This window comes from Pongo abelii, chromosome 19 (genome assembly GCF_028885655.2).
Source record: "Pongo abelii isolate AG06213 chromosome 19, NHGRI_mPonAbe1-v2.0_pri, whole genome shotgun sequence".
NCBI classification, from domain to species: domain Eukaryota; kingdom Metazoa; phylum Chordata; class Mammalia; order Primates; family Hominidae; genus Pongo; species Pongo abelii.
In genome coordinates, this window is record NC_072004.2 from 41,520,826 (window position 1) to 41,548,568 (window position 27,743).

The 27,743-nt window shown below is 49.1% G+C and overlaps 1 protein-coding gene across 2 annotated transcripts in view; it reads left to right on the forward strand.

Annotated features, from left to right (window-relative positions):
• Window positions 1–27,743, forward strand: part of KSR1 (kinase suppressor of ras 1) — a 169,871-nt gene that overhangs the window by 79,854 nt on the left and 62,274 nt on the right. For both annotated transcript variants that reach the window (XM_054535603.2, XM_054535602.2), the window contains exon 2: window positions 14,143–14,283. In XM_054535603.2, the coding sequence (XP_054391578.1) occupies window positions 14,143–14,283 (141 nt within the window). The remainder of the gene's footprint in view (window positions 1–14,142; window positions 14,284–27,743) is intronic.

The window sequence follows — 27,743 nt, forward strand, 5'->3', positions numbered from 1 at the left end:
TTTGTTCTCATCGTTTGCTGAATTGCAGTGCTTCTTAATTGATTTTCCTGTCTTTGGTTTCTCCACACCCACTTCAATCTGTCCTCCTTATGGTTTCCAGAATGAGGATCGTTCAGAAATGCAAATCTGATCACGTTTTTTCCTTTGCTTCCTGCCCCACGCCTGCAAGATTGAGTGCAGATGCCTGAGTGTGGCATTCCAAGACCTTGTGGAACTTTGTAGGACCTGCATGAACTGGTCCTGGTCCCTGACTGAAACAAAAAAAAGTGGCACCAGCCATTGATCTGGAGGGTCTAAGAAGGCCCTGCTCATGCACCTGGCCCTGGGTGGGGACCATTCCATCAGGGGCAGGCCCAGGGCCACTCATTATGGTCTCTTCATCACAGTAGTCAGGACTCTAGGAGACTCTGTACTCTGTTGGACAAAGTAGCCACAGACCAACCCAGGTTCAAGGGGAGAGGAAATAGACCTCCAGATTGGAGGAGTGTCATATACTTTGTGGCCATCTTCAATCTGCTGTGGTCGTCTACACTTGTATGGTAGACTCAGATGATCCTGTGACTACCCAGTGGGGAAGAAGAACCCTCACCACCCACTGCCAGGAGCGGGGGCTCCCCCACCTATTCTTTTTCTCTAGCAAATGCAAGATCCTACATAGCCTGCTTCACCCCCACCCTTACCTTGTGCACTCCGGGAAACTGAGTCATCATGTGTCTTCCTAAGTGCAGGGGTGCAGCTGGGGGTTGTATTCCCAAACACTCAGCATCAACTGAATCAGGGTAGAACAACAAGGATTCCATATCTCTAGCTCGTGGCAAATGTTTGTCTGTACTCCAGGTCTTATATAATAGACTTGAAGGTACTCTAAGGTACTGCATGTGGTTTACAGTGTGCTAGGGTCCTTTTTCAAGGATATGTAACTCTCTCAGCCTCAGTTTCCTCAGCTGTAAAATGAGATTAATAATAGTACCTGGCTGGGCGCAGTGGCTCACACCTGTAATCCCAGCACTTTGGGAGGCCGAGGCGGCAGAACGCCTGAGGTCAGTTCGAGACCAGCCTGGCCAACATGGTGAAACCCCATCTCTACTAAAAATATAAAAAATTAGCTAAGCGTGGTGGCGGGCACCTGTAATCGCAGCTACTTGAGAGGCTGAGGCGGGGGAATCGGTTGAACCCGGGAGGCGGAGGTTGCAGTGAGTCAAGATCAGGCCACTGCACCCCAGCCTGGGCAACAAGAACGAAACTCCATCTCAAATATATAAACAAACAAACAATAAAATAAAAATACCTATCAGGGGATTCATGTAGGTATTAGGTGAGATAATATAGAATGTATAGCATGATGCCTAGTACATAGGAATGCCCAGTTAAAAAGAATATATCCAGTTGTGGTTAAAACAGTCCTGGAATACAAAAAATAACTCAACGTGGATCAAAAACCTAAATAAAAAAGATACAACAATAAAACTTCTAGAACCCAGGAGAATATGTTTGTGAATGTGGGCTTGACAAATATCTCCTAGATAGGAAATAAAAAGCACAAACAAACAAAAAAAAAGATTATTAAGTTGGACTTCATAAAAATTAGCTGCTCTTCGAGATTTAAGGACTTTTGGAAGAATGCTTTTGGATGGCATGTGGTTTGAAGAAGAATGAGGGATACCTTCTTTTTACTGTTGTAGGTTTTCTGGAAGCCAGCAGGAAGCCTCAGCCTTAGAAACATTAGCAGTAGAAGGAGGTTTGGAATACTACGAACTTAATAGAACTACTTTTGGTTGCAAGTAACAGAAAATGTGACTGGAATAGGCCACTATGTTTCTCCTACAGTGAGTCTGGAGTTAGGTGGCACACATATGCTGGTTTTGCAGCTGAACAGGGATACTGTCTCTGGTTTTCCAGGCAGCTCTTGCCATCCTTGTGGTTGCGAGATGGCCACTGCAGCTTGTCTGTTTTCAAAATGGGCAGGAAGTGTTGGGCAGCCCCAAGATCTGTCCCATGCTTTCCCAGCAGGTCCCCTAGCAAGCAAGTCCTCATGCCTCATTAGCCAAAACTGTCACAGGTAACCAGCTTCAAGGGAAGCTGAAAGTGGGGACTGAATCATCATGATGGCTGTGCAGGGACCCCATTCCGGATCAATTATGTCACACTCGCTGAAGCTGAGGCTCGTGGGCTGTGATGTGAAGACTGGGCTGTGAGCCACTGACTGAGACCAGTTCATCACTGGGCACAGTGCTACCCTGAACAAAACTGGGTCCTGTGGGCAAGGGAGAAGCTGGGAGCTGATATTAGGTGGAGATGAGCAGTCTGAGCATGGTGCTCCACAGGGCGTGGCAATTCGGGCGCCCCTCATCCTTCTGGGGGAGTTCACAATGCATTCATTGATCCCTGGTGTCTGGGGCACTCATCTGTCATTGCCCCTTGCCCCTGTCCAGCCCTTTGTCCTTTTCTGTGATGGCCTGAATTGCTAAGCCAACAGTCACGTCCCCGGAAAGAAAGCCCTCTATCTTTCCAGCACTGGGCACAGTCTCCTTCTCATAGTTGGTGCATATAGGTCAGAGTTTAAGGTGCCTTGCCTTCCCCATCCCTCCCTTCCAGTGTCACCCCAGGGAACAGGCCTTAAGGATAGGTAAGGGGTTTGGCCCATTGGCAGAAATTTACCTTTGCCATTAGGTGCAGCCTCTGCCTTTTTCCCTAGGCCCCTGCTTGGTAATTCACACCCAGGTGCCTTTCAGTTTGCAATGTCAGGAATACTCCAGGATTACCTGTTGTGATTGAGGAGTTGAGCTGAGGGGGTAAACTAGTTCGTGGCTGTGCCCTGTGGGCCTGGTGACCTTCAGACAAACACGTGGAGTGTGTGTTTGAACTGGGACACAGGCCGTGTTGATGAAGTATCTGGTCTGTGAGCAACACCACACCTGTGGCTCCTGACACCTGGGCCAGCACTCCCCTCAGCCTCCCAGCAGAAGCACCGAGCAGCGGGGCTGCTGTGTCATGGACGCTCAGACCTGCTGTCTGTTGCTTTGCCTTTCCTAGCCTGCGGTCAGGTGTCTGTGCGGACACATCTGTTCCCCCAACTTGTGTGGGTTCCTGAAAATTATGGACCCCTGCCGCTTACGACCATTGTCCTTGGAGTCCAACGGTGCCTGGCATTGGGAAGAGGTTTGGTTGTTGAATGACTGGATGATGGGCAGAAGTTCTTTGTTGCCCTTATTCAATTGCTTCAGGCACAGGGGAGTTAGGGGGTAAAGTGGGTGTCTTTCTTTCTCATGATTTAGTCCTGTTGGTCCCCACAGCCCCTAAGGACTGCGGGTACTAACAGCACATGAGATATTGGGGGGTTACATCAATTGAGGCAGGAAGGAAAACTTGAAAGGCAGATCAAGACAGATCATTTACTGACTTCAAATAATTGCTTTCTGAAGAGCAGTGTTTTGACTCACCTTGGCTTTGCAGGTGGGAACTGTATTAGGCTGTTAGGTCAGGGAAATGCCTTCCTCTTCGGTTCTGCCGCATCTCACAATGTCTGTGGCGCATGAAATGGCCTAGCAGTTGTTGCTGAGAAAACTCGGGCCCTTGGCCATTCACTCTGGCCCAGTTCAAGCTCTGCATTTCCCAGGAAGCATCATGGGTGCTTTTAACCCATAGTTGACCACAGTCTTCTTTCCCTGACTGCTCATGCTTAGTACTGGAGCAGTGGGAACAGGTGATTTATGTGATTTATCTAAGGTGGGTGCCTAGTTGCACAGAGGAGCTAACTCATCAGTGCTTCCATACAGGGTCTCCTGCACCCACTGCTGCACCAGCCAAAGGCAGTCAGTCATACTCTTAGACAAGTGAGCTCGTTTTGTCTCAGCCTGGGGTTGAATCTCCCATCTACAGTCTGTTGTCAGGTCCTCAGACTTTGCATTCCCAGTGGAGCTTAGGGAAGGGCAGGAGGCCCTGAGTTCCCAGCTGTGGCCGTTCTCACCCCTGGCCTCCTTGGGAATGTCTCCACTTGTGGTCTGGGTTAGACTTGTTTGTTTGTGTTTGAAGTTCCCCGACTCCGAGTTTGACGTCAAGGCAGGATTGCTGGTGGGAGGCTTGGCTGGGAGGTTGTCTCTACACAAATGTAAAAGCCTGGCAGCTTCCCCAGAAGAGTGCGGGTACGGGCCAGGCCGGGAGAGGGCTGGCTATTGTGAAATGCCCAGCTCAGGGATTGAGGTCACTTGTACTTTCTCCTCTCCTTGCCCCACTTTCCCTGTGTGCCTCTCCTGCTCTGTCCCATGCCCATGAATGTCAGCCCCCGTGGGTGCCCTTGAGGGCTGGGCAGTGCTGGGAGCCAAGGGCTGCCTCTGGTGCCCTTGGAGCTGGGTGCTATGGTCACTGCGTTCCTGTGCTTGGAACTGTCAGCTGCATCACAACTTCCAGAGGCCTCCTTACATTCTCAGAAATCATTTTGCAACAAGTTGGCCATGGCAGCCAGGCTAGACTGCTTAGCTGGCTGGGTTGGCGGGAAGTCCCCAGAAACGCACTCCAGCTTTGGGAACGAAGTGGAAGATGTAAGGGGAGCTTCCCCGAGGCATGGACAGAACGGGTCAATAGTGGAGGAGGAGCAGCAGCTTCAGGGACCACTGGAGTGAAGGCTGGAGTAAGTTGCCAGGGCTTTGGTGGCATCCTGAAGTTCGGGATGGTGTAGTCAGCGACTTGGCAGGAGCAAAGACTGCTGTGGGCACCACGTAAGAGTCTGGTGCTGCCTACTGAGGAGAAAGGAGTCAGGGTCTTGTGGGTGCTGGTGAGCTGGAAGCTGGTCCACAACTGCACCTGCCACAGGAGGACTAAATAAAACAAGAGGCAAGTGATGGATGAGTGGAGTGGCTGTCCAGTTGCTTCGTGTCACTCTGTAAAGCATACTAGGGTCTTCTTAAAAGGGATGACCTCAGGTTATAGGCAGGATGATGGCTAGTTTTAATGAATTTAATGCTGGCTTAGAGCCAGGGGTGGGGTACAGCCCAGAGGGTAGGTTACTGCAAGTCAGGACCAGAGGTGGTGGCCCAGCTGGGTGGCTGGATACATTTAGAGGGTGTGGGCAAGCCTGTGGCTCTTATTCACAGGATTCACTGCCTGGAACAGTCTAGGCATGGCTGGATTTTGGGCTTTGGATCGCAAAAGAGGTAGACCCTGCCCACTGCCATCCTGCTTGTACCAGTCAAGACAGCTTAGGGTGTGGGTTGCAGGAGTCATTATTTTGAGAGGTGCATAGAGAGCATTAGATTGAGGTTGGAATTCCTTCTTTAACCACAGGATTCAAGAAAGTTACAAAGGCTGGTGCCTTGGTTTCTTCATTGTAAGATGGGAATGATGAAGTACACCTTTAAGTCTTGTGGGTTTCACATGCGAGGTTTTATGATTTGTGAGTGACGGTGAAGGATGAGCAGTGACTCGTCATTTGGCTGAGGCTGGACTCGATGGCAGGCATGCAGGTGAGCATCCCTGAGCCAGTGAGTGAGCCCAGTGTGCTGTCCAGTACCCACATCCCGATGTAGCTTTGTTTTTCTTTACTCAATGTTGAATACACAGTACATCCCATCAGAAGTCTGGAAGGGTCTGTAGTGTTTTCAGTTACACATGAGTGTATTTTGTGGAGGGAATGATGTGCTTTAGGGACATTGCCAGCTTTAGGGTTGTGTGTGTGTGAAGATTGGGACATCAGTCACCCTTGTGCTATTGGGGATCTACTCTAATTCCTAGCCTCTGGAATTTTCATTGACAGTCCAGGTAGAGGAAGTGATATGGTACCATACATAAGGAAAAGATTGTTAACGCTACTAGGTTGACAAATGAGTACTGACATGATTCTGTAACTGAGGGAGCCTGCTACTATACATGGGAAACTAGTGTCCATGTTAGCCTGTGCCTTGGATTCATTTGCTCATTTATATGTTAACATCTGTGACATCTGTCACAACAGATTTAACCCCCTGCCCTGCTTCTGAGACATGAAGATCTGGGCCACTGAGAGGGTCCTGTGTCAGCCAACGACCAAAGTCAGGGTTAGGGTGACAACCTATAATAGGCCTTGGCATCTGGCTGCTAACATAGCCAAGATCATGGGTTTGAGAGTTGCCCACAGAAGAGACCTCCCCATCTCAGGCCCTGCAATTTTAGGGTGGAGCTGACTTTGTTTGCAAAGTCAGTCGTCTGGAAAGAGGTGTTTTTTGCAAAGGTGCTAAAAAGCCTGGGTGGGGTATAATCCAAACGGCACCTGCCAAAAGTCTTCATGCTTCTCCTTTTCGAGGTCATTCTGCAGGCTGAGCAGGAGTAACACTAACAGAGTTCTATTTAGTGAGCACTTTATATGTTCTGGACATTGGACTAAACACTTTGCATACGTGAGTCTGCAGCAAATTCTCAGCAGTGCTATGGGGCATGTATTGTATTTTCTCTGCTTTACAGAGAAGGAGACTAAGATGATGTGATCTAGATCCTGCCACACAGCTGATGTGTGATGGTGCGAGGGGTAGAGCCTCCTGGCTGCCAAACCCAAGCCTCTCGCAGGTGGGGATGGGACCACTAACTAATGGTAGGCATGGCCTCTGACCAGTCAGAACAGGTGCTGGTGGTAAACAGGAGGCGTGGGTCATCTGCCTGTCACTGCTGCACTTCCAGCCAGTCCAGCACAATGGCTGGCCCATCCCTGTCCACACACCCTGTGGAAGCCCGTGGGAGCTTTCTGTCTAGACTGCCATTTTAGCTGGTGCTAAATGGTCTTGCTTTTAGAGGCAAGGCAGCTGTTGCTCCAGCTCCACTGTGGCAGCCTCCAAGGGATGGTTGGTTCTGTGGCCACAGAGGAACCCAGCCTCCCAAATCAGACTGACCCACGGGTAGGTTGCCTGGGACAGCCATGACACACCATGGAGGATGGGCCCAGGACCCATGCTATGGGGCACCAGCTATGGAGAGGCAGGTTGGGGCGCAGTGTAAAGGAAGGATGACAAGGAAAAGACCTGCAGGGTAGGGGTGTGAGGCCTCCATGTTCCTGGGGATCCCTGCAGTTCTGGGGACTGTGTCCTTTACCTGAAGAAGTCTCTTTCCTCAGTGGCACGTGCTTCTTGGCACAGTATCTGCTCAACCAGGCCCACGCTCTCCAGGGATGTCTGACAAGCCTCACCACCATCCAAGTGATACTCATGGAGCCTCCATTTGGGAGGCCTGTGCCAGAGTCATACCAGAGCAGCTGGGGTGGCAGATGACACTGAGGCTGATCAGGATGCCAGGTTACGGGTGCAGATGTTCCTTTGGGCAAGTGGAGCCGATGTCATTTCATTCCCATCACATCCTCTGGTGCTGAGGTTGGAGGTGAGCACTCAAAAGAGGATGGGATTGGGTTCCCTGGAGTCAGCTGGGTGGGTACAGGTCTTGGCCCTCTCGCCTTTAGAAGAAATATATCTGATTCGTGGGTTCCTCCAGCATTGTCCTGAAGTCAAGACCAGATTTCAGGGTCTTCCTTAGTCCCATCTCTGACACGGGCAGATTCCCACCCGTATCTTCTGTATTGCCTAGGGAGGTAATAAGAGAGAACGTGAGGGCTTCGCCTGAGAAGAACACCACCCACGTCCGCTGCCGCACAGGAGTGTTTTCTGTGTTCCACACGTTTTGCTGAGCATTTTGCATTCATATTTTTCTCATGTAAGCCTTCACAACAGCCTTTTGAGGTAGATCAACCCCATTTTACAGGTAGGAAAAGTGAGGCTCACTGATTAGATCCCATGGCTATGTTCACCTAAGGGAGTGGTGTCAAGGGACTTTAGGGCTAGAGATGTCCTTCATGGAGCCACACTGACTCCTAGGTATGGCTGGAATAACCAGTGGTAGAATAATAGGACCCGTGGTTTGTTTTTTGTTTGTTCCAAGCACTTTGTATATGGCAACTCACTTGGCCTCAACCTCCATAAAATGATACTCTTTTTATAGGTGGTAAGACTGAAGCTGAGCCAAGGGGGATTTCCCCAAGATCTTTGATTTTAGATGTTAGAGCTGGGACTACAGCTGAGCTCCTTCAGCCCCAGATACTTAGTGAGCACCTGCTGTAGTATCGGTAGCACCCTCCAACTGTTTGTGGCTGGCCTGATGCTATTCTCTTTCTGTAAGTCAGACTCTGGTCAGGGCTGGGGTGGGCCCACAGTACATTCTTGAAGCAAAAGAATATTGGGGCGTGAGAGATGTTGGTTCCAGCCCAGGGCCTCCCCTGTGGCCAGAGACCTAATGACTCTTTCCTTTTTGCTGCTGGTCCCATCCCTGAAACCCCAGGTGCTTGTCTATTCCGGAAAATTTATATCTTGCGGTTTTGTGGTTAAGAGAAAATGACGCTACCAATGAAAGGTCCCCTTTTAGGCCCCCAGGGCTCGGCTGGCAGGCCCCACTGTGGTTTGTCTGGGAAAGTAGCCCCTTGGCGCTTCTGTGACTGCAACCAACTTTCCAAGAAGTGAGAGCAGCTTCATTTCACTCTGACGGGAGTGGCTGCCTGCAGGCCACCTCCATCCTTCGTCAACCAGAGAAGTTTTGCTCCATCAGCAGAACCCAAATCTGCAGAGGTTGATTCTTGACAAGTTCTGGGAGATAGCAGCTGCCAGGACACCAGACCTGCCAGTAGCTGGGTCGTGCTGCACTGCATGTCTTCCCTTTTCCTTGTCTCAGGCACAGCTAGTCAGGTTTATGGGTTATCTGGGTGCAGAGAAGAATCACTTCAAGTTCTGCACAGTCCTACCCATGGGCCTGCTTTGGGCTGTCTAGCGGGGATCTCTACTGGCCTTTAAAAAAAGAAACCGCTCGCTCCTCTTCTAGGGAAGCTGCCCTGGCTTTTGAGATGTTCAGACCCCTGTCTCATCACTTGCCCAGTTGGTGTTTGTTTTTCGCTGCCATTTGATAAACTTTGTGTGCCTGTCTGGCACAATGTATTGTGTGTTTGTGTGTTCATCCTTTCAACAAAGGTTTTAAAATAGCAAACCAGGCCAGGTGTAGTGGCTCATGCCTTTAATCCCAGCACTTTGGGAAGCTAACACAAGAGGATCACTTGAGCCTAGGAGTTAGAGACCAGCCTGGGCAGCATGGCAAGACCCCATCTCTATTATGAAAAAAGAAAAAAAGCAGACCATGTGCTGGGTGCTGTGCTGGCTCCTGAGGTCTGCTGGTGACCAAGAACACCAGCTGGACCCCCACCTCCCAGAGTTTCCAGCCTGAAGAGGGAAGCAGACAAGCGTGAAAAATCAGAACTGCGATATGTGATCTGGGCAGGGGGCTGGAGGGCTTGAGGAAGGCTTCCTGGATGAAGTGGTGTCTGAGCTGATCCTTGTAGGCGGAGAGTCACTGGGAAGAGCTTGCTTAGCAGGGGACCCAGTGCCTCAAAGCTGAAAAGGAAGGCAGGTTGTGGGGAGGCTGGACTGGGGAAGGCCCAAACGCTGGCTCAGGCTAAGGCCAGGTGGGCTCATCTCAATGTTGGCCTGTGGTGGCCAAAGTCTTGTGCAAATGGCATATGTTATGAATCACTCCCAGAGGCAGGACCCTTGAAAGCCATGTGCCAGTGACAGAAGGGCTCTAGTGCTGCTGCTTTTAGTGCCAGCAGCCCGACCTCTCCAGTTAATGTAGAAAAGAGTGGTTTTGAGTTTGCACAGCTGTTTGATTTATAGACCTGTCTCTGGTCAGCCCTTTGAAGTGGTGGTTTCAGAGCCGCGTGGAATGGAGGGAAGGGCTGGCTGTGAGAAACATGGGGATAAGAACCACACATTTTCTTCCTCTGGCACTCCTGAGCACATGTTATGTGCCAGGTGCTGTAGTAGGAACTAGGGATATGAGGGAAATACGGCCCCTGCCCTGATGTGTAATTATAGGGGGATCTAACCTAGTCTTTTGGAGGTCTCCATGCTGTAGTTGAATATGAGCTAGGTATCATCATTCCTGTTTACAGGTGGGTGAACTGAGACTCAGAAAAATTAATTTTCTTCCTTGGGGCAGTGCAGCCTAGTATATGGTGGATTTGAACCCAGATGTGTTCAACTCAGAAGCCTGGGAGCTTGTGTCTATTGGGGGAGACCGAGGCAGAAGCTGTTAACTGTAGTATGATAGTAACTTCATGATCGGGGCTCTGAAAGAGTCACACATGACACACCAGGAAGGGGAGAGGCGGACTCTGACTTGGCCTGGGTAGGAAACTCCAGCAGGTATTGGAGGAATAGCTGTTGGGTGAGTGTGTGCCTGGTGGGCAGGGCCAGGGGCTATGGAACGGAGCTGGGGGGCTGGGGGAAGTTGGGGCCCTGGTTTTGGAATTTGCCTCTGGTCTCACTGGGCGGGATGGATCAGAGTGGGGTAAGCCAGGATAGGGCACATGAGTGCCTCCACTTAGACCTGTAGGATAAAAGCTTACTCGTGTGTCTACGGTTGTGAGCTTCATGCTCTGTAGGTGCTCCCCAGGGCTTAGGTTCCATAATAGGACAGCAAGTAGACTCAGAGTCCTGAGCCTCAGCAGTATGTTTGATTTAGCAGGGTCTGCTCTGGGCGCGTGAGGGGCAGGGGTTGCAGGAATGTCAGGGGATCAGCCTCTGGGTCTGTGGTTTCACCAGACATCAAAACTGTGCAGTTGAGAGTGTGGAATTATTTTGATTCTGACTCAGTGCTCCCTCTCCAGCAGTTGTCTGCACTTGCCACTGAGCCCCTAGCACCCTGAAGGGAGCAGGGGCCATGCGAGAGGGTTAAGTAACCCCAAGGGGGTTGAATCTGGCTCTGTCAGATTGTTGGTGAGCCTGGGGCCAAACTAGTTTTCTGGGGGAAATTTCAGAAACGCTGATGTGGCAGCAGTGGTTTCATTATTATGGGTCTCATTTCATGCTCACATCTCTCTAGCCATAGGAGTTCTTGACCTGGCGTCTGTGGATAGAATTCAGGGGGTCCATCCATGAACGTAGATGGGGAAGAAAATTGCACTTTTATTTTCATTAACCTTAACTGGAATTTAGCGTGTCGTTCCACTTGGTTGTAGGCAATGAGGCACAGTTATCTTAACAAACACCTGTGACTTGGTCACCAGTAGGAATCACAGTTGTGGAGCTATCTGAAAAAGCAGTTTACACTTGTCACAACTTTAAAGTTATGGCAGTTATTAGATGCACTGTTGGATGTTTAATACTTTAATAAAGAAGCTTTTATGACTCTATCACAGGTTTTTTTTTTTTTTTTTTTTTTTTTTTGAGACAGAGTCTTGCTCTGTCACCCAGGCTGAAGTGCAATCAGACAAGGGATACTCAGCCTGTATCTCAATATATTTTTCTTTTTATTTGAGACGATCACCAAGGCTGGCAGGCTGGGGTGCAGTGGCACGATCTTGGCTTACTGCAACCTCTGCCTCCTGGGTTCAAGTGATTCTCCTGCCTCAGCCTCCCGAGTAGCTGGGATTACAGGCATGTACCACCACGCCTGGCTAATTTTTGTATTTTTAGTAGAGACAGCATTTCACCATATTGACCAGGCTGGTCTCGAACCTCTGATTTTAGGTGATCCACCTGCCTTGGCGTCCCAAAGTGCTAGGATTACAGGCGTGAGCCACCATGACTGGCCATCTATCACAGTTTTCAGTAATTTGATAAATGTGTTTAAATAGAATTGATTTCCTTTGTAATTGTAAGTGCGTCGTTTTATACATTTCAAAGCATTGTTCTGTCCAGGTGCGATGGCTCACGCCTGTAATCCCAGGACTTTGAGAGGCTGAGGTGGGAGGATTGCTTAAGCCCAGGAGTTCAAGACCAGCCTAGGCAACATAGTGAGACCCCCATCTCAAAAAAAAAAAAGATAAAGATAAAAAAAAGAAATAAATGAAAGTATTGTTCTTTGAAAAGAGATCATGGGCCTCCCTAGACTTCCAAAAGGGTCTATGGCCCCAAACTGGTTATAAGTTTTTATTCTAATTGGAAATTTGGAGTCTTTCTAGGTATTTGAAATTAAAAATTATTAATTCATCATTTTTTTCTTTGTAAAATATTGTGACTCTGTTAACAAGAGTCCTTGCTCTTTAGAAGAATGTACTAAGGTCCTGGTGCAGTGATCCTGAGTGTTTTGTTTTATACTCAGATCAAGTGATCTGCCCACCTTAGCCTCCCAAAGTGCTGGCTCATGCCTGTAATCCCAACACTTTGGGAGGCGGAAGTGGGCAGATCATCTGAGGTCAGAAGTTGGAGACCAGCCTGGCCAACATGGTGAAAACCCGTCTCTACTAAAAATACAAAAATTAGCCCTTTATGGTGGCATGCACCTATAGTTCCAACTACTTGGGAGGCTGAGGCACAAGAATCACTTGAACCCAGGAGGCGGAGGTTGCAGTGAGCCAAGATCGTGCCACTGCACCCCAGCCTGCCAGCCTTGGTGACCATCCCAAAAAAAGAAAAATATAGTGAGATACAGGCTGAGTATCCCTTGTTTGAAATGCTTGAGGTCCAAAGTGTTTTGGATTTTTGATTTTTTAGAATTCTGGAATATTTGTATTATACTTAATGGCTAAGCATCCCAAACCCAAAAGTTCAAAATCCAAAATGCTCCAGTGAGCATTTCTTTGGAGCATCATGTCAGTGCTCAAAATGTTTTAGATTTTGGAGAGGTTCAGATTCTGGGTCTTTGGAAGCGTTTCGGATTTTGGGTTTTTGGATTCGAAATGCACAACCTATATTTACAGATGAAAGGAAAAGGAATGAATTAACACCAAAACCATGAGGGACAGCAGGGTTGAGAAGTGTCTTCAGAAGGCAGGTTCCTGTAAGAGACTGTGAAGGTGGTACTTATTTTGGGGGGATGCTTGGAAGTCACCATTAGGAGGCCACCAGAGTCTTAGCAACATTTCAGGAGCTCTCCCTGGGTCCCTGGGTCACTTGGCCGTAGCCAAGCCAGGCAGCTCCCTGGTCTTCTGGCGGTGAGCTGGTTTCCATCTGTTCCATCAGTTCCATTCCAAACTGACCTCTGTTTGGAATGCGAGTCCCTTATTTTTCATCATACCTGGGCCATGCCCTCCTTGTGCTTCTCTGTATCCCATGTTCCCCAGTCCAATGCCGGGCACCCAGTCAGAGCCGAGTGTTTGTCGGGTTGACCCAAGTCAGGCTGTCCTTGTGTAAGCTTATCTTATTTGAAGTTTTAGCCATTTGCGAGTCTTTTGAAAGCTTTGGACAATAACTCTAGAAAATACACAGACTTGCATATCTGAAATGTGCATACATTTCAGGGTGTGGATCCCTGAAAGCCTACTGGGAATCTGAGTCCAGGACCCTGGCCAATACTGCTGCTGCTCAGTGGTCATGGCTACACTTGCGGTGCTCACTACGTGCCAAACGCGGCATTTCTTCCATCTCTCTGAGAGTCAGCTTCTGTTATCCCCATTTTTCTGGAGGACAAGATGGAGACCTTTGACAAGATGGAGACTTTGATAGGGGGTTGAGTAACTTGTCCAAGGTCACAGAGCTAGGGTGTGACTGAGCCTTTGGATCCCAACCCAGGCAGTTGGATTCTTTGCTGGAAGCATCCTAGGCGGGAGGTTACCCATTCTCCCCAAACCAGCAGGTCTTCCATATTAGCAATTACCAACTCCCTGACCCCACCCTGGCAGGAAAGCCTTCTTTTTTTTCCCGAGACACAGTCTTGTTCTGTCACCCAGGCTGGAGTGCGGCGGTGTGACGATGGCTCACTGCAGCCTTGACCTCCTGGGCTCAAGCGATCCTCCCACCTTAGCCTCCCAAGTAGCTAGGACTACAGGCATGTGCCACCATGCTCGGCTAATTATTGTATTTCTGGTAGAGACAGGGTTTTGCCATGTTGGCCAGGCTGGTAGGAAGGCTGCCTTATATTTAACCCAGCTCTCTGTTCTGACCAGTGTTGCCCATGACGCTCATGTCCTGAGGTGGGCAGTGTCAGCCGCCTTGGGTAGGGCAGGGGGCTCATGGGTGGCCACCAGCCTCTGCCTGTTCTCCCAGACCCTTCTCCACCCTTTCCCCTCCCCTGCAAACAGCAGAGAGGAGAGCCAGCCCCTTCCCTCATCACATTGCTTGTGTCTGCCTGAGCTCCCCTGTAGTGTGCTTGGGCCTGCCATATGGTTGGGCCACAGATGAACACAGGCTTTCTTTTTTGGACTTTCTGCAGGCGAAGCTGGTCCGTTACATTTGTAAGCAGAGGCAGTGCAAGCTGAGCGTGGCTCCCGGTGAGAGGACCCCAGAGCTCAACAGTTACCCCCGCTTCAGCGACTGGCTGTACACTTTCAACGTGAGGCCGGAGGTGGTGCAGGTATGCAAGCTGGGGCTCAGCGCAGGGATAGGCATGAGGGGCCAAGCAGAGGGAACACACACAAACCCGAGGGCTAGCTTCCCCGTGGCTAAGACTAAGGGTTGATGCTCTCTACTCTTGAGAAGGAGGATGGGGAGGGACAGCAGCAGCCAGGAGGGATCCAGGGTACATGTGGCTCCAACAAGTGCCCTGAATGCTATTGCCTGATGAACTAGGGCAGCCCCACGCTGGGCATTGATTTGTTCATCATACTTACAACAGCCAACATATCTGGAAGCATTGGCTGTGTGGCAGACACTGTGTTAAACGTTTCTGTGTTTTGTAAGACAGATAATCTCACTTCTCATGAACTCCTATAAGGAAATTACTATCATTGTTGCCATTTTATACTTGAGGAAATTAAAGCACAGAATGGTTAAGTAAGTTGTTTAAAATCACACAGCTAGTAAATGATAGCTTGGAATTTGGAAATAAGAGTCTGAATTTAGTTTAGTCTTCTGACTGCTACAATATGCTGTCATCCTTCCATTGTTCTCTCTTCCTGTCTGTGCAACCTACCCACCTGCCAGCCAGCCAACTAACCAACCAGCGTACCCGGAGTGTGTACTCTGCCAGGTGCCAGGGGTGCAGGTCAGCTCTCATGGAGTGCAGATTAGTCCTACTTGGCAGGCATGGTTCACCCAGTCAGATCTCATAAATCCCCTACTTCTATCCTAAAATTAAAAATATTGGCTTTTGCTGCTGTGTAAAAAGCAGCATGAATTCATTATATATAGATACTTTGGAAACAGAGAAGGAAAGAAATCACATACATACACCTAACACTCAGAAAATCTATGATCATTAAGGTCTTTTTTTTTTTTTCTTCCTCTCCTCAATATGGAAATCTTTTAAAAATTTCTATCTGGACTGTCCTGTATGGTAGTCACAAGCCTCATGATTATCCAGCACTTAGAACATGGCTAGTCCAAATTAAAATGTGCTATAACTTCTTCCCTTGCTCTCACCTGTGTGGGCAAGGCCCTGTGGCTCTCCCCCAAGGCACACTGCTGACCCGCCTGCCTCTCTCCCTCCCCATCTCCAGCACCATGGTCCAGGCTGCTGTCACCTCCTGCAGAATCTCTGCAGCGGCACCTCGCCCCTTGCATTCCATTTTCCACCCAGCAGCCAGGGTGCTTACCTAGAAAGGTGACTTAGATCCCATCCTTTTTCAGTGCTTCCTGTTTCCTTCAGGATAAATGCCAGTTGCCTTCCTTGATCTGGCCTCTCTCGCCTCTGCTTGCTCACCTTCTCCTTTGCTCGGTAGACTCTAACCTTTGAACTTGCTCCCCCCTTCCCTGGAGTGCTCTGCCCATGACTCATCCTGTGAATATTTTTCTGGTGTTGAGTGTTGTTACCGCCTCCAGGCAGTCGTCCCTGGTGATGTGATCTAAAGATCACCCCCTGCTCATCATTCTCGCCTGCGCACCTGAGTTTATTTTCTCAATGACACTGACCACTTTCTGGAGTGACCTAGCTGATTTGTTGTCTGTGGTCTGTCTGCTCCCCCTGGGGTGCGAGCACCATGAGACACGGCCTTGCTGTTTGGGTTTGTTTGCCACAGAATCCCCATTGAGTGTTGGGCCCAATATGGCAGTTGCTTGGTTGCGACAGATATAAAAATAAATACCTATTTATTTACTGAGTAAGTAGATTTCATCATGACATGGTAGATGTCTCCAATAGCCCAGGGTTTGGCCCCAAGTGGGTGGTGTGACACAGGTTACTCTTAGCTCTGGCTTTCAGTTAAGTCCTGCAAGAGAGGCCAGTGTAGGGATCATAGCCCCAAAGAACCCCCTTCCCAGCTATGCCTGCTGCCATGAGTCACCTCCATGAGTCACCTGCCATGAGCCCTGGGAGAGTTGGTGCCCCCAGGTGAGATGGCCCTCTCCAGGAAGGCTAGGGCAAGTGCCCCAAAGATTTCTTGGATGCAGTAGCACTCCCCTCTTCCCATGCCAACGTCCTTTTCATTCATGAAGGGCTTGTGCTGCCAGGAGCCCAAGCAGCCCTGTCCTGGGAGGCCTCTGCTGTCTGGTTATTGAGCTGCACTGGTGGCCACAGTGGGGTCCTGGGGCCCCTGAGAGCCTCTGGGTTCTTTTGCCTCAAAGTTGACACAGAGCACATCTGGCGTGTCATGATGGGTACACTGATGTGTTATTTAATTATCCCAACACCCTACTTAATAGAGACCATTTTCCCCGTCTCACAGTTGAGGAAGCTAGCACTCAGTGGGTAGAGAAACTCACCAGGGTCCTAGAGCCACAGAGGAGCAGAGCCGGGTGCCCCTCCACACCTGACTGTGAGTCCTCAGTCTCAACCACTTCTCTCTCCTTCTTCTTGGAATGCTTGGATTTAGTCACCTGGCCAAGCCCTTTCACCTTCCAAAGCTTCAGTCTCCTCCTTTTGTGAAATGGGAATAACCCATGTGCTGCTTGCTGGCACAGGCAGTTGTGAAAGTCAAGTGCGGGGGTGGAGGAGGAAAAATGAACAATTTCCCACCTCTCTCTTACCCTCAGCTACTGTTAATCCCAGGTGAGAGCCAGACCCAGCAGAGGCAGCTAGAGAGGCCTGCACACACGGCAGCTCTCAACAGCCTCCTGGGGAGTGAAGGAAGGCTGGGAACGGCTGACTAGAGGCAGTTTTCTGAATCAGGAGAGACAGCGGGAGTCAGCCCAGAGCTTAGGACAGAGAGGGCAGCACACCAGCCTGACAGAGCTGGCCAAGTGTCCTCCTTCCATCCCCCCAATTGGTACCAAGGGTGTCCTCACCAGCAGGGCCAGGAGGAAGTGAGGCTGGAGTGGATGGGGAGCAGGATGGCGGACTGGGCTGCAGGAGCCTGCTGGAGGTACCTGGGCCTGGCAGCTTTCTTCCTGGGCTTTAAGAACCACAAGGAACCGTTAGCTGCTGTCATTCCATCTTCCCCAGACTCTCCAGAAACCCCTTCTCAAGATTTCTCTTTTTCTTCCTCCCAAATCTCATGTCAGTTCCTAGGCTGTAGCCAGAGTATTCTAAACCCTAGAAAGAAAAGGCTATTTCCTTTAGTAAACCCAGCTTCAGCTCCTACAGACTGAGGAGAGGGCTACCTTGGTTCAGTTCTACCTCTGGGAGTTTCTCCTTGTACATGTGTGGAAGCCTAGTGATGGGGGAACCCTGAGTTAGAGCAGTTCTCCAGGGCTTCGGCTACAAGGGCTGGCCCCAGGGGTATGGGTCTATTTTATTCTGTTTCTTAACCCAAACAGTTCTTTGGACTCTGATTCGATACCCACTGCTGCCCCTGACCCCTACCCTGGCCCTGATGGATTCTGTGTGCTTTCAGTGGGAATTGGCTCTATAAGTTCTGCCCATCAAAAATAGGTGCAGTATTCAGAAGCCAAAGTTCCAAACAGCATTAAAAACCCACGTCTGTCAGAGAATCTTTTGACTTCTTAACCCATTTTTGCCGGAGGTTGCAGTTTTTTGAATTTTTGCAGTCAGACCTTGGCAGTGACCTTGAGCAGTAGGATATAAATAACTCCCATGTGCTTAGCATTCCAACAATGGAACACTAGGCATAAGTGGTTTGTCATCTAAAACAGGGGACCCATCCCCCAGGCCACTGACAGGTACGGGTCCACTTGGCCTCTTAGGAACTGGGCCACACAGCAGGAGGAGCGTGTTTACAGCTGCTCCCCATTGCTCGCATTACCACCTGAGTTCTCCCAGCTGTCAGATCAGCAGCGGCATTAGATTCTCACAGGAGCACAAACCCTGTTGTGAACTGCACACGCGAGGGATCTAGGTTATGTGCTCCTTGTGAGAATCTAATGCCTGATGATCTGTCACCGTCTCCCATCACCCCCAGATTGGACTGTCTAGTTGCAGGAAAACAAGCTCAGGGCTCTCACTGATTTCTACATTATGGTGAGTTGTATAATTATTTCATTATATATTACAATGTAATAGAATAAAGTGCGTGATAAATGTAATGCACTTTAATCCTCTGGAAACCATCCCCCACTCCCTGTCCCTGGAAAAATTATCTTCCATGAAACCAGTTCCTGGTGCCAAAAAGGTTGGGGACCACTGTTCTAAACCGTTGTTTATTTTCTTAAATAAACTTTTTACTTTGGAATAATTTTAGATTTACAGAAAAGTTGCCGGGATGTACAGAGAGTTCTCGTGTGTACCCCTCACCCAGTTTCCCCATCATTAACGTTGTCGTGACCAGGGTGCCTTTGTCAAAACTGAGGAAATGACACTGGTATATTACTATGAACGCAACTCCAGACTATTTAGGTTTCACCAGTTTTTCCTTTACTGTCCTCTCTCTTTTCTAGGATCAATCCAGGGCACCACATGGTTTACATTATTTTGATTTATCATGTCTCCCCAGTTTCCTCTGCTCTGTGACAGTTTCTCAGTCTTTCCTTATTTTTCATGACCTTGACACTACTTTGTTTTTTGGAAGTGAGCCCTCCCTTAGGATTGGGGGGTATGGGGGGTAGGTGGGTTAAGCTCCGTCTTCTCTGGGGGTATATCTACAGATTATTTGGAACTTTTCTATAGGAAAAAGTTGTCTTTTCTCCTCCATTTATTTATTCATTCAGTCATTTATATCAGTATAGGCTCATGTCTTTTTCTTTTACACATTGGGTTCTAATCCAATACTACATGATTTATTTTGTTTCTCAAGTTCTTCCAGCTTTGGCCATTGGGAGTTCTTGCAGGTTTGTTCCTGCATCCTGTGACATGCCCCATCCTTCAGTTTTGTTTGGCATGTGTGTGTGTGTATGTAGCACTTCCTTTGCTTTCTGACACTACGGTATGCTTCAGCCCCCTCTGTTTTTTACTAACCCCACTTCTAGAATCAGTTATTTCCCCAGGGAGCCTGGTGAGTCATTCGCTCTGCTTTGTTTTGATTTTATTATTTTTATTTTTTAAAACTGTGGTGAAATACATATAACATAATTTACCATTTTAATCATTTCTAAGTTTACAGTTCAGTGATACTAAATATATTCACATTGTTTTGCGACTGTCACCACTGGAACGTTTTCATCTTCTCAAATGAACCATTGGTTTTATTAGAAGAGATGTGTTTATTGTAGGGGGTAAAATGAAACAAAGGAGATAAAGTGAAAGAAAATTGCTGCATTCCATTTCCCTGAAGCCTGCTCATCTTTCTGGACATTTTCTAGCCCTCACATTCCTCTGCATGTTGTCTCTTTTGTACATATGAGATCAGGCCAGACATTTGGTTCAGGAACCTGCTCTTTCCCCTTAATGACCTGTATTTCCATGGTTACAAACACTGCTACCAAGAACATCTTTGTGCACCTGTGTATTTCTACAGGGAAAAAATCCTAGAAGTGAACTTGCTAGGCTGGATTTTAATCAGTGTTGCCAAAGTGTCTTTTAAAATACAATAAAAGCAGTCTTTTTCTTCAATGGTTATTTATTTATTTATATATTTTGAGACAGGGTCTCGCTCTGTTGCCCAGGCTGGAGTGCAGTGGTGCAATCCTGGCTCATTGCAGCCTCAATGTCCTGGGCTCAAGCGATCCTCCCGCCTCACTTCCCAAGTAGCTGGGACTGCAGATGTGTGCACTACCACCCTGGCTATATATATATTTTAATTTTTTTGTAGACACAGGATCTCTCTATGTTGCCCAGGCTGATCTTGAACTCCTGGCTCAAGTGATCCTCCTACCTCAGCCTCCCAAAGTCCTGAGATTACAGACGTGAGCCACCGTGCCTGGCCTGCTCAACTTTTTAATGAGACTCTCATTCCAGGTGTACCTGGACCAGACAGTAGACTGCACATATACCTTTTCTAAACTTGTACTTGGCTGGGCGGTAGTTAAGACCCCCAGCTCATCCCTGTTCCTGTCCCTGTATGTTTCCTAAGAAATTGCGTAGGGCCATGCCCACAGAAGAAGACTCAGAGTCATAGGAGGGAGCAGGGTCCCTGGGTGTGTTGAATGGTCAGTGTGGTGCAGGGCCCAGATTCCAGCCTGCCCTAGTCCTGCCTCAGGAATCCCTCTAGGGTGCCCAGGTCTTTATGGGTTGGTGTGGCCTCTGTTATGTCCAGACTGGCCTGGTGCCTTGGAGGCTAGAAGCAAAGTTGAATTTTCTCCCTGGCTGACCTGACTTAGTGCCTTAGCCCTCCTGTTGTTTAGGAAACTAGAGAGCCCCGGAAGGGCCAACAGGACAGCTTGGCTCACACGGAGGGGGAGGAGTGCCAAGGTCCTGCCAGTGCCCCCATGGGACAGCCTGATCCAGGTCTGCAGGGAAAGGGACTTCCCTTTGTCAAGCTTCAGGAGGGACCTAAAACCCAACAAGATCTCCAGAAACCTGGCCCAGGGGGTGGGGATAGGTCCTTGGGGGTTTCTGTGGGGCAGCTGGTCTGGCTTGGAGGATATTAGAGCTGGACCCCTCTCTGCCTGACCCTGAAGTTTGGCCTGGAGAGAAGTCTCCTCCAAGGTAGCTCAGACTGCAGAGATTGGCACCCTGAAGGAATGGTTCCCCGTACGTGTGAGAGAGGTTGGACCAAAAGACACCACCAGCATCAGGAGGAGTCCTGGGGGGAATAGAGGGGGCCAGGAAGTCATGGCATTTGTCCCCTCTTTCCAGGCAAGAATTAGACATAGCATGCTCACTTGGCTGCTAGTGCCCACTGTGGTGGGCACTGCAGGGAGGTAACCCTGCCTCCCAGAACCACTGTCCAGTGGAAGCAGGATGGACCTGCATGGCCGTGGCCATGGTTGACCCAGGCAGGACCTGAGATCCTATGGGTATCTAGAATGGGCCTATCTGCCTTTTACACAATGTGAGATCTTGGGCAAGTGACTTCATCTCTCTGGGCCTCAGTTTATCCATATGAGAAATGACAGATTAAGTGACCTTTTAAGTCCTTTCCTCAGATGGCTGCTGCTTCTGGACAGTAAAGGAGCCTAGAGTAGAAGGAGTTCTGTCAGGTGAGGTGGTTCGGAGAGACCATGTGGAGCGGCACCTTCCCCTGAACCCTCCAGATGGTGGCTTTGCCTTGCCTCTCAGATGTGTCTGCCCTCCTGTAAGTTGTATACCGTGCTCTCTTCGAGGTGTTTCATCATGTGCTTTTCCCACTGGCTCCTATGTAATGTTTGTGTGCAGCAGTTGGAGCTCTGCCGCACAGATCATGGTGCAATTTTTTTACTCCTGTACTCTGTGCCCCCGAGTCGGGCTTTTCTCCCGTGGATTTTGGGCAAAGCTTCCTTGTGTGTCTTCACTCATTTTTTTTCCTTTAGCCCACACAAGATGTGATCAGCTATCCATTGTTACTGAGAGATGGGAGTTTTAAATTTTTCAACACCAAGCAAGTACAGAAGTGTTAGAAAGCAAGCAAAGGCCCTCCTCCTCTTCCACTTCACGGGGGTAACACCTTGTTAACAGGTCGGTGGGTGCACCTGCCAGACCTCTTCATGCATTTTACAGTCACTTAAAATGACGTGCAAATTTACTCCCTTCTCTTTTTTTTTGTTTGCTGAAATGGGATCATATGATAGATATCATTTTGCAGGTTTTCAGTCTTAACGTCATCTGTGTTATCCATAAAAATTCCTGTTATCCTTCTTTAACAGTAGAGTAGTAAGAGATACAGTTTCTTCAAGGTATGATATGAATGCCTGTGTCTGAGGGATACCTACCTGCTCACATACACGCGCACACAGTGACATCAGGCAACTTGGTGGTTCAGATGACTCAGCACCTGAATGAAGATGAGAGCCCGCGCCCAGAAGAGGCCAGGTGCCCAGCTGTAACACCTGGCACATGGGAGGCCCTGGCAAATACTTACTGGGTGAAGGAATGTACCAAAGTCACTGCAGGATAGAGGTCAGGGATGCCAGACTTGAAAACAGGACTCTTTCAATATTTGTCTGTCTGTCTGTCTGGTTTTTTTTTTTTTTTTTGCTTTGGAAGGGAACAAAATCCGTGAAGTCTGTCTGTTTCCTTTTGCTAACCTGGTAGTGCTGAAGCACCCCAGTATCTGTGCAGTCAGTGCCTGAAGATGATCTGCCCAGGGCTGTCCCCTGAGGCTTCCTGGGGAAACTTTGTGTGGTGAGATTTGTCCCTTCAGTCGCTTCGAGTTCTCTGCTGACCTTGACTCTTCATGGCTTCATGACTAGGACTTTGATTTTTCCCTTAGGAAAACACATACATGGATCGTTTGTGTGTGCAGCCATCTGTGTGTGTAATCTTCTCCTTTCTTTTCTATATTGCTTTCCTAGGGGCCATCCCTGCAGGGTTATCTAAATACCATTTCAGCTTTTGTCTTTTGGTTGGATAGTGTTTGCGGTCTTAAAGTTTCCAGGAAATAATGCCTTTTCTACTAGAGGAAGAGAGGGGGTAGACGTGGATGTGGTCACACAGCACGGCAGCTGCATTTCCAGGTTCCTGGTGTGGCTGAGGTGGCCCTGCGTGGGTTTCTTTCTGTTCCCACCTGAGTCAGATGCCAGCCCTCTGTGGCTCCGTGCCTGCTGCGGCGCTGCATGCCTGACCTTTGGTTCCTCGTCTCTTCCCTGTCTGTAGATGTTGGAGACAGAACTTGGGCGATGCCTCCATATGTTTGCCCAACCATTAGACCTTCATCTAGAGCAGCGCTGTTCAAAACGTTCTGTATTGTCCATTCAGTGTGGCAGCCCTTAGCCATATGTGGCTTGGGGACACTTGAAATGTGTGTAGTGCAACTGAGAAACTGAAATTTGTGTTTTATTTTATTGTAATGAATTTTAATTTGAATAGACATCTGGCTATGACTGCATTGACCAGGGCCCTGTGGTGAGAGCTGGAATGCTGAAGACACCTTCCTCTGCCCCAGGAGCGCACAAACTGGGGTGAAACAGGAAGTGAGAGCCCCAGATGCCCTGATGGCTCTGGGATGGGATCTGTTGGAGCCAGCGGGCCGACTCGTCCTGGGTAGTCAGGGAAAGACGGATGTCCGGGAAGGCAAGAGCACACCAGGCGGAGGGAAGAATATCTGCAGACACCCTGAGGATGAGGAAATCAGAACGCTCGTGAAGCGCATGAGAAGGAGTCTGTGAGGAGGCTGGCGGGGAGCCGGAGTAGATTCCTGCAGCTTTCCCTGTGTGCAGTGTAGGGGTTGGGGCTCCTCTTGGGGGATATTGGAAGCGTGTATGAGAGAGGGGGAGGAATTCCAAATGAACATTAGAATTGTTTAAAGGAGAATAAAACTCCTAGCGAGAAGGCTGCATTCACATGGGGATGGGCTGAGAGTGACGGGGTGAGGAGCGCTGCCTCCCACTTGGCTGGAGGGTGGAAGGGCCAGGGATAGGAAATGAGATGGGAGGGAGCTCAGAGGCGGGGCCCTTCCCTGCTCCCGGTCATTTGGATTTGCACACTGTGGCTGTTTCAAGCTGCCCCCTGTCCCACAGGTTACAGCTAAAAGTCTCAGCTTCATGTTCTGGCTGCAGCTGGGGAAATGATTTCAGAGCCTGCTGGCATGGAGCCATTTTTTTTTTTTTTCTTTAGCAATTTCCCGGTTGGAAGTTGTTGAAAGGAAGTGGCAACCGCTGCCTGAGCAGTTCTAGCTGGGAGAGGTGGGTGCTGCAGAGTCTGGGATTCCAGGGTGAAAGCCACAGGTTCGCCTGAATAAGCTCTTACTGCTTGTGGTTCCTGAACTGAAGATGCAGGCGGATCTGGTAAGGGGATTTTTGTTGTGATCCTGACTGGACATGTTTCTCTTTCCCCTCTCCTCTATCCTTGCGTTCCTGTGTTTAAGATGAGGCCTTCTCCCAGAGATGGGAGAGAAAGCTGCCTGACTCCTGCCACCATTTTGGATTCCCAGTGGCTGGGGGTGGCCAGAGTTCTGTGTGGACACCAGGAATGTAGTCTGTATGAGGCAGTAGGATGTGTGAGACCTAACCAGGAAAGCGAACCCGCATTTGGCTCCTGGGGTGCAGCTTGAGTCGGCATGACTATGGCCCTCATTCCTAGCGTCTCCTTCCCACCCCACCTCCTGTCGGCCCCATACTCTCTCTTTGAGAGCCAGAGGCCCAGCTGTTCTTACAACCTTGCTCTTTGGCAACTGGGAGCCTCCCCAGGAAGCAGCATACACCCTCACCCAGCCTCCTGGAGGGATCTGTGCCTTGGTACCAGCCCAGTGGGGGATGGGCCACACAGTTCTCCACTTAGGAGGGGGAAATGGTGGCAAGTGGTGGACCGGCATGCCTGTATCACCCAGCCAGTCAGGAGAGGAGCTGAAGTTGGAGCATGGAAGGAAGGGGCAAGCTACAAGGCCAGCATTGTATAGATGTCATCCTGTTTCATCCTTACCTCTGGGACAGGAGAGAGGGAGATCTGATGATCCCCTGCAAGCTGATGGCAGGATGAAGATTCAAACCCAGGTCCTTGTACTTCCTTCTTATACACAATTTTGTCATCTAATATCTTACCCAGAATAGCCCCAGTAGTCTGGGGCTACTGTATGATGCGTAGTTGTGTAAATGAATTGACTGCCTGCCTTTGTGTGTGCGCATGTGTGCGCATGTGTGTCTCTCTCTTCCCCCCTCATTTCTTCTTTCCTTTACATTCACTCGTTATTCATATGCACCCATTGATCACTTACCTTTTACCTGCTACCTTGATTAATTATCACAGAGGATTAACTGATGAGCAAAATAGTCTGTCCTGGACGCTTACAGCTAGTGTGATGCACACGTCTGCATATAACTAGGGTGCATAGCTGACTGGTGGCCCCAAGGAGGGGGGAAGGGATGAAGCATGGTCAGGTACAGAGCTGAGGTCCTACTTCCATTCAGTTATTTATTCACTCACTGAGTGTGTATTTAGTACCTCTTGTGTGCTCGGCACTGTTCTAGCCACTGAACATGAGTTCCTGTCCTTCTGGAACTGGCAGACATCACTTTCTCCAACAGATGAAGTCATTAATTTTTCTGATCTTGAGCCAAAGGTACCCACTTTTCAGGGTGCGGGTTCCCCTGGTTTCATGAATCTGAAAAATCATGAGCATGAATGTCCTGCTTAGTCCTGTACTGCTTGGTGTTTGTTTGTTTGTCTGTTGTTTGTTTGTGGCAGGGTCTTGCTCTGTCACCCAGGCTGGAGTACAGTGACGCAATCTTGGCTCACTGCAACCTCCACCTCCCAGGTTCAAGTGATTCTTGTGCCTCAGCCTCCTGAGTAGCTGAGACCACAGGAACATGCCACCACACCCGGCTGATTTTTGTATTTTTAGTGGAGACGGGTTTTTTGCCATGTTGGCCAGGCTAGTCTTGAACTCCAGTTCTTAAGTGATCTGCCTGCCATGGCCTCCCAAAGTGCTGGGATTACAGGCGTGAGCCACCAGGCCTGGCCTTGCTTGGTGTTTTTGATCAATCCTTTGGATTTCTGGGCTGCCCAGTCCAGTGAAAACTGACTAGACTAGAAGCAACATGTTGGCAGGGACCTGGCTGTTTTGTTCACAGCTCTATTCCCAGTGCCTGGCATGTGGTAGGTTTTCTTGTTGAATGATCGGATTCAAATAACATTATCCAAAGAATTTTGGTCTCTTGGCCCAAGGCGTCTCAGGAGCTCTCACCTGGGCCAGTGAAGGTTGCGTTACAAGGATCTCTGGGGAGGGTGAAGACGAGGTGGCTGCTGGTGGCCTGCTGAATCCCAGGGCTCCGAAGCTGCCTCAGGCTTCTGTTGGCCACAGAACTTGAGCAGGACTGTGTGCCTATAGCCCTGCCATGAGATGGCTTTGGTGTAGTGTGTGCCTGAGCCCCCTCTGGGGACTACCTGGCTCCTGAGTGGTCCTGAGCCCCCTCTGGGGACTACCTGGCTCCTGAGTGGTCAGCTTGTGTGTGTTCCCTCCTCCTCCTAGGACCACCTCAAAGGCAAGATTGCTCTAGAACAGATCTGACTATGGCCAGATATCATTGGGAAACATTTATGTCAACACTGCACTGTTTTAAATATTATAAAGCAGCAATCTCTTATTACCCTTCTTTTAAAAAAATAGCACATAAATTTCAGTGGCCCCTGCTCCTAGCTATGTACCTTTGGGGGAGGCCGCAGGATTGGGAAACAAAATTGTTTGAGTGTCAGCTCTGGAAGTAAATGGCCTTGGAGGCAGACAAAATTTTGACAAAATTCTTCCTTTGCCACTTGCAGCATTGTGACCTTGGACAGGTCCCTTGACTTCTCTGAGCCTGCTTACTGTCTTAGCTGCTCTTGCTGGAAACCTGGGAGTCGTTTCCAACTCATTCTGCTTCCTCAATGCCCACGTGGAATCAGCTAGCAAATCCTACTGGCTCTATGTCCAAGTATGGGTCTCAAGTCCTTCTGCATCTCTTTTCCATCACTGCCACCTCCCTGGTCCTGACTAGTCCTCGGACTGTTGCAGTTTCCCCTGTCGCTCCCTGTATCCACTCTTTACCCTCTTGATTTCATTCTTCATGACCTAAGAGTGGTTTTAGCAAATCCGGCTATCTTACTTTCTTACTTTCTCACTTTCTCTTTTTCCTTTCTCCTTTCCTGTTTCCTTTCCTTTCCATTTTCCTTTTCTGTTTTCTTGCTGCCCAGGCTGGAGTGTAGTGGTGCAATCATGGCCCACTGCAGCCTTCAACTCCTGGACTCAAGCTATTCTTCTGCTCCCCAGTAGCTAGGACTACAGGTATGCACCACTGTGCCCAGCTATGTTTTTATTTTTTAGTTGAGATTGGGTCTCACTCTGTTGCCCCAAGCTGGTCTCAAACTCCTGGCTTCAAGTGATCCTCCCACTTGGCCTCCCAAAGTGTGGGGATTACAGGCACGAGCCACCGAGCCTGGCTAGATAGTTCTGAGTTAAATATTCTGTCAGTGTCTTGTTACGCTTAGCACAAAATCCAAACCCTTCACCTACCTTTGAGGCCCCTTAAGTATTCAGTATCTGCCACCTTCTTCCACGTCATCTCCTGCCTTTCCGCACTCTGCCACTGGCAGGAGAACGCATCAGATGGTTTCCTGTCTTAGCCCAGGGCCTTTGTATGTTCTGTTTCCGCTCCCTGGAAGTTGCTGTACCCTTGTGGCTAGTGCCATCTCATCCTCTGACCAGGACTTAGAGGTCAGCTCTTCAGAGAGGCCACCTTGTCTAAGCTTAGAGGCCTGCTATACCTGCCGCTTTATCTCAGCATGCTTTTTCCTTTTAGCACTTATTCACAAGCTTCAATTACGTATTTTAGCTATTTTTTGATTTGTACAGTTGGTATTTGGTAGCTTTTTTTTTTTTTTTTTGAGATGGAGTTTCACCTTGTTGCCCAGGCTGGAGTGCAATGGCACGATCTCGGCTCACTGCAACCTCCACCTCCCAGGTTCAAACTATTCTCCTGCCTCAGCCTCCCAAGTAGCTGAGATTACAGATAACCGTCACCATACCCGGCTAATTTTTTTGTATTTTTAGTAAAGAC